This window comes from Thermobia domestica, chromosome 5, assembly GCF_964235325.1.
Source record: "Thermobia domestica chromosome 5, izTheDome1.hap1.1, whole genome shotgun sequence".
NCBI classification, from domain to species: domain Eukaryota; kingdom Metazoa; phylum Arthropoda; class Insecta; order Zygentoma; family Lepismatidae; genus Thermobia; species Thermobia domestica.
Window position 1 is genome coordinate 79290207 of NC_137458.1, and position 7185 is coordinate 79297391.

At 37.9% G+C, this 7185-nt stretch overlaps 2 protein-coding genes across 2 annotated transcripts; both read left to right on the plus strand.

Annotated features, from left to right (window-relative positions):
* Nucleotides 1-1755: 1755 nt before the first annotated feature.
* Nucleotides 1756-2901, plus strand: LOC145685145 (uncharacterized). The gene has a single exon (XM_081757495.1). It carries the CDS (start codon nt 1756-1758, stop codon nt 2899-2901), a length of 1146 nt encoding a protein of 381 aa, XP_081613621.1.
* A 1351-nt stretch (nt 2902-4252) lies between these two features.
* LOC145685146 (uncharacterized) lies at nt 4253-5215 on the plus strand. The gene has a single exon (XM_081757496.1). The coding sequence runs from the start codon at nt 4253-4255 to the stop codon at nt 5213-5215; it is 963 nt and encodes a 320-aa protein (XP_081613622.1).
* Nucleotides 5216-7185: the final 1970 nt, after the last annotated feature.

A 7185-nucleotide genomic window follows, 5' to 3' on the forward strand; every position in this document is an offset into this window, starting at 1 on the left:
GTGATAGCAGTCCGACCAGTCCAGAACGAGGGAGGGTCGTTGACTTTGAGAGACTGTTTCCGCGCAAATTTGTCAATTGTGCTTCAACCGGAGCAGCTGTGAATGATTGATCTTGCTGTTTAGTAGGTTATTTCATTCATAATGGATAATTTGGGCGAAGAGGAGATACGAAATATACTAGATCAGATGGATTTGGATTCTGGATCTGAAATCGATGACTTGCACGATAATAGTATACGAGCAGGGGCGTCATTTAGGGGGCGGAGAGGGGCAATTGCCCCCCTGAGTTTGAAGTTTATATAGATTTTATCAATAGAGTACTAGTAAATGAGTGAAAAACGCAAAATTTTACTTATATCAAGGGATTTTGCCCCCCCAAGCAAAATCTGAAATGACGCTCTGTATACGAGGTAAGTTCTTTTTTTTATTTACTCGGCAATAATTGGAACAATAAAGTTTTGGGATGGGGACAAAAGTCTGTCTTTTTGTAGTATTTCACAATATACAGCGATGGTGTGTTCAAATATGGAGCTATCCACACGGATAGACAGTGGCGTATTTAGAAAATATTTGGGGGTGTTGAATTAGAAATGTTATTTTATAGAAGGCGCGGATATTTTGACATACCTCTTGGATATTTTGTCATACCAATGTTTGAAGTTTACAGGCATTGATAGGAGAGTTTCGTGCATCTAACAGTTTATAGCATTTTCTCTAGATAGATAGTGGCGTATCTAGAAAAACATTTTGGGGAGCTTTGGGGAGAAATATGTTTACCGCGAATGTAAGTCAGTACAGATAAATTCAAAGTGGCCACATGTGAAAGGGTACGAAAAGAAACAAGCAGGGAGTGTGCTCAATGTTGTGTAATTCTATGTATGAAAGAATGCTTCAACATATACCGGCAGAGAACCAGATATGAGAAGTAAAATGTCATCAGTTTATAAGCTGCCAATTTTGTGCACGTAATGCGTGTAGCAATGAAGTGCAAGGCTAACTACTAAAACTTTGAAAAGAAATGCCTTGTACATGAAATCTCTTCAACCTCCAGAATTATATAGGTTGTATCGGTTTTGATTGATTACTAATAGAACAAAAATAAGTACACTCCAAATAAATAATTATCCTTGTATTTGTAAATGAATATAATATTTTAGTGCAAGGCGAATTACTTGTTAGTTATGAGGAAAACATTGTAAATTTTATATACAGAATGGACCTTATCAACATACAATAGAGTATATAGAGATTAGACGTCATCAACATACATAACTTCTATATCTTGGTTTTATCGGTTTTATTGATTTGCAGCACAAATCAGCCTTGCACTAAATCCTTAGTGTAAATAAATATTTTTCAATTTCATGATATCCAATCACTTTAAGGTTCTTGTATTTCATTATCAATGATGTAACTGCCTGTAAAAGTTATTATATATACCTCAGTATTCAATTGTATTGTTCGTCGGACTTTTTTTATAATTGCAAAAAGGCTCATTTGTAACAAATAAATAAAGATATATAGAAATGAACAAATGATTTGAGATTTGTGTATTCAATAGCCCTACGTGTATATGCTCAGAAATAAAATGTTTTGTAATTGCATTCTTTGTAGCAGATTTTTTACAAAATCCCAAAAACATGGTAAAACTGCCGTCCTGAGGAGAAACCACGTAAAAATGGCCTCCGACTCGAATGTGTTAATACGCCTGGAGACATAGATATTCTTTTAGGTGCGGAAGTGTTCTACATAATTATGAAGTCAGGACACAAAACACGGTCAGGTGATTTTCCAGTACTGCAGGAGACAGAATTGGGATGGATCGTGGCAGGACGCATTCCTCAAGAACGTGACCCCCATATTCCATTAACAACATGTTTTGTGAAGACAAACATAGATCTACAGCAACAACTTCAAAAATTCTGGGAACTAGAAGAAATTACTGTTACACCTAGATCAAGCGAAGAGCTTGCATGTGAGCGACATTTCGTTCAGAATACAACAAGAGATCATACAGGGCGTTTCATTGTACGATTGCCTTTGCTTGAAGACCGTACAGTTTTAGGCGATTCTTATCAGCAGGCATTGGTTAGATTAAAGCAACTGGAAAGAAGATTCGATCAACACCCGGATTTTGAAGCTAAATATACGGAATCCATGCAAGAATATGAAGATCTTGGTCACATGGTAAGGATAGATGAGAGTAAAAAGGAGGACGTCAGCGTTGCATACTATTTGCCACATCATGCAGTTTTTAAGCCCACAAGCTCTACAACAAAGCTCCGTGTAGCAAAATCTGACAGCGGAAAAGGCCTCAACGACATTCTTTTAGTTGGTCCTACAATACAGCAAGATTTGTTTTCTATCATTTTGAGCTTTAGAACTCATTCGGTGGTATTCACTGCAGATATCGCTAAGATGTATCGCATGGTAAATGTTCATCCAGAAGACACGCCATTTCAACGTATATTGTGGAGAAGATCTAGAAATGATCCGATTCAAGTTTTTGAGTTGAAAATACTAACGTATGGTACGGTATGTGCTTCATTTGTGGCCACAAGATGCCTACAGCAATTAGCAGACGAAGAAGAACACAGTTACCCTGTAGCAGCAGAAATATTACGTCGAGATTTCTATATTGACGATGTTTGTAGTGGCATGAGCAACATACAGCAAGCTTTAGAGGTCCAGAAGCAATTGATAGAGTTACTGGGAAAAGGAGGTTTTACACTTAGAAGATGGAGTTCGAATGATCCAAGATTATTGGAATCCATCTCGCCAGAGCTTCGAGAAGTGCAGCGTCCAATCCAGTTCCACGAAGGCCAAGGCGTCAAGGCATTGGATTGTCATGGCATCCAGACAAGGATATATTTCTCGTTGAAAGCAAGACGTCAACAATGAAGGTTCAAGAGTGCATTACTAAACGCCAGATTGCTTCAATCATTGCCTCTATATTTGATCCATTAGGAGTAATTTCACCAGTTGTCATTTCATACAAAATATTTTTGCAAGAATTGTGGCGGCAAAAGGTTCAATGGGACGACAGTGTACCGATGGAATTAGCAAAGAAATGGACTAAATTGCACAAGCAACTTCCACTAATCAATCAGATTAAATTCGACAGATATGTACTCGTTGAAGGAAACATAGCGGAGATTCAGATCCATGGTTTTTCAGATGCTTCTCAAAGAGCATATGGAGCCTGCATTTATATGCGATCGATCAATCAACTAGGAGAAATATCAGTTAAGTTATTATGTCTAAATCACGTGTGGCCCCAGTCAAGAAAATCACTCTCCCACGTCTGGAGTTATGCGCAGCAGTTGTTTTGGCAAAGTTAGTTCACAAGATTTTACCAATTTTAAAATTGAACATAAGTAGTGTCCATTCATGGACCGACTCCCAAATCGTGTTGGCATGGCTAGCTTCTCCGTGTAATAAATGGAAACCTTTCGTGACCAACAGAGTGGCTCAAATTCAAGACTTAACTGACGTTAGCTGTTGGAAACATGTAACTTCTTCAGACAACCCTGGAGACTTGATTTCAAGAGGAATAGATGCAGTTTCCATAAAGGACAATTCATTATGGTGGCACGGTCCACAGTGGCTTTCTAGTTTAGAATCTAATTGGTCAGTGACAAGTAAGGATTCATTGCAACCAGATCAAGTTCCAGAGAGTAAGGGAACCATAACATTGACAATTGTCACTTTAGACAATTGGTGCAATGAAACCATAACAAGATTCTCAAAATTGTCAAGGTTAGTTAGGACAATAGCATATTGTAGACGTTTTGTTCATAACATCAGACACAAGCAAAACAAACTAACAGAAGGTCTTTCAGTACAAGAACTCCATACAGCGCTCCATGTTTGCATCAAATGGACACAAGAAATTGGATTTCACAGCGAATTACAGCATCTTCGTGATGGAAACATTGTTCCGCCAAGAAGTAAGCTGAACAATTTACATCCATTTTTAGATAGTGAAGGCATGATCCGAGTTGGAGGAAGATTGGAGAATAGTCAGCTTCCGTTTGACGCCAAACATCAAATAGTTCTGCCTTCAAACCAACACTTGACAAAACTTATAGTTGAAGCAGAACACTTAAGATTACTTCATGCTGGACCCCAATTATTAATATCATCACTACGCCAGAAATATTGGATCATCAGGTGCAAACAGGTAGTAAAACAAGTGATCCATCACTGCTTCACATGTTTCAAGTTAAAGGCCAGTGGTTCAAAACTACTTATGGGACAGTTGCCAGCAGCTCGTGTGCAGCAAGCCAGACCATTCCTAAACGTAGGCGTGGACTACGCTGGAGCGTTTTACATAAAATCAGGAGCAGTTAGAAATAGATCTGTACGTAAGGCATATGTTGCGTTATTTGTTTGTTTATCCACCAAGGCAATACATCTGGAATTGGTAACAGATCTTAGTGCGCAGTCATTCATAGCAGCTTTACGCAGATTCATAGCCAGACGAGGAAGATGTCTCAACATATACAGCGACAATGGCACAAATTTCGTTGGAGCCAACAATGAATTGAAAGAATTGTATCAGCTGTTTTCATCAGATCCTTTTAGTTCTCAAGTTCATGATTTTACATCGACCGAAGGAATTCAGTGGCACTTCATACCACCAAATTCGCCGCATTTTGGAGGAGTATGGGAAGCTGGTATAAAATCAATGAAATACCATCTAGTTCGTATTACAAAAGGTGCAGTGTTAACATATGAAGAGTTTGTAACATTACTCACACAGATTGAGGCCTGTCTCAACTCTCGACCACTTACAGTGCTATCAAGTGAACCTAACGACATCAGTGTTCTCACCCCTGGACATTTTTTAATTGGAGAAGCACTTACAGCTTTACCAGAGCCTAACCTCGCCGATCTACCATACAACCGCTTATGTCGTTGGCAGAAGATACAACAACTAAAACAACACATTTGGAAGAGATGGTCCCGAGATTATTTACATGGTCTTCAACAACGCTCTAAGACAACTTCACCACAACACAATCTCAAAGTCGGAGATGTAGTTTTGCTGATTGAAGACAACGTTCCTGCATTGCAGTGGAAATTGGGCATCATTGAAAAGGTGTTTCCAGGAAAGGATTTTTTAGTTCGTGTAGTGACGGTTCGTACTACAACTGGAACATATAAACGTTCCATCAAGAAACTAGTTGCATTACCATATAACAAGGATTAGAATTGAAATTTGAGTACAGTTGTAACATTGTTTCAAGTTTTGTGTTTGTTTCGTTTTTTATATGTATCATTTTGTTTTATTTGGTCAGACCTTAGCTGACCAACAGGGGGGAGTATGTTTGGGATTATATATGTATTTAACAGTGTGTGTGCCTTTAGCTGGCAACAGTGTTAAAGTGGCTTAACGCTTTTCTATTGTTTTGTGAACAGTGTGAGTGTGGAGGCAGCAAGAGCATGAAGTTTTGGTGGACCATATATCATGGTCGAAAATCATATAACATAACATAAACAATAAGCCATCGCAATCACAATCATTTACAACTAAAGACCTTGTGAACATGTTTATTCTCGTGTATATGTTTTGTGTGCAAATTGAAGTTGTAATCATTAAATACAGTGAATTTATATTTGGTTGCATTCATGTGGTGTACGAATCAAGCTTTACAGTCCACTGAACATTGTTTTTAGCATTGTTATTGTACTTTAGTGAAGTTACAAATATATGCATTCATATTGTACACAGAGGTTGCCGCAGTTTTGCGTGTTCTCGATTTCAGGCGTTTACGTTAGTTTCAATATCTCAACATGTATTTGTACTACCAAATTGAAAATTACTGGACGTCTCTAATTTGTGCAGAGCTAAAACTTTAATCTCTTAACATGTTTGTCTAAAACCACTTAAGGGGGGGTGAAATCAGGGCCTATAGTAGCAACATTTTTGGACATTGAAGACATGTTTGGGAAGAGGAAGCAATTGACGTAGAGGTCTTATTTGTGTGTGCATGTAGTCCGGAGTCATAAGATTATACTCAAAAGTTTGCACACATGCAACTGCTCCCACATTCTTGAAAAGAATCGTAAAGTTGGGGTATTACGCCAATTAGTCAATAAACACTCACTCGCTGTAAACACTGACGAGAGAATGTAGATCAAACGTAAGGGCAACAGTCTCCTGCATGAGTTCATATTTAAAACCAGAATAAACATGATTGAATATCATTTATGTAGCAAGCAGCAAGACTAAGGAGTACTTACGGACTTTTTTCAAGTGTGCACTTTCATGTTAACTTTTCTCGCCTTCAGCTGATAGCAGCATTCTTCACCAGTATTGCTGTGTGTGTGATAAGACAGTGAGTTACAACTAGAGGAAAGAAACTTACCTGAGAATCTTAACTGAACTAACCATTCATCCTATTTCTTTTTACTTCATAACTACGAATTTTCACTTGAATTAGTGAACAAAACATCCTAGTGTACATCATTCCTTAATACTTTGACCCACTTCTGTTCAAAAACACAAAACGCGCTTTGTTGTATGTTATGGTGTACTAAAGGAGTAACTATTCCTAAAATTTAATATTTTTTATCCTTGCCCATTGGAGATATTGGACAGTGAAATATGCGAAATTGGCATATTTACCCAAATTTACGATTTGCTTTTAGGTCTTTAAGAGCAGATACACGTCTGAAAATGTTTGAGTATAAACTTATGGCCCCGGACTACATGCACACACAAATTCAGATCTATAGTCAGTTGCTTCCTCTTCCCATACACGTCTTCAATGTTCAAAAATGTTGCTACTATAGGCTCTGATTTCATCCGTTTTATGTCGTTTTATGCACAAATGTTAATAGATCAAAGCTTTAGCTCTGCACAAATTGGGGACGTCCAGCAATTTTCAATTTGGTAGGACAAATACACGCAGAGATATTCAAAAGAACGTAAACGCCCAAAATCGAGAAAACGCAAAATTGCGGCAGCCGCTGTGTCACCATGCGATATTGTAAAAAGTAATTAATCGTGGTTTTGAAGTACTCTTGAGTTTGAGTTTAACATCCTGTTCAGCAGAGAGGCTATATGAAGAATATAGGAAAAACGTTCACGAAAAAAATATATATTCTTGGAGATGGTCGAGCGGCACATAATTGATCGCTTAGAATGAACTGACTCAATAAATTTATAAATAATGC

Excerpts from the sequence above, each read along its gene's own strand:
- LOC145685145 (XM_081757495.1), top strand. The coding sequence starts at position 1,756 with ATGAAGTCAGGACACAAAACACGGTCAGGTGATTTTCCAGTACTGCAG.
- LOC145685146 (XM_081757496.1), top strand. The coding sequence starts at position 4,253 with ATGGGACAGTTGCCAGCAGCTCGTGTGCAGCAAGCCAGACCATTCCTA.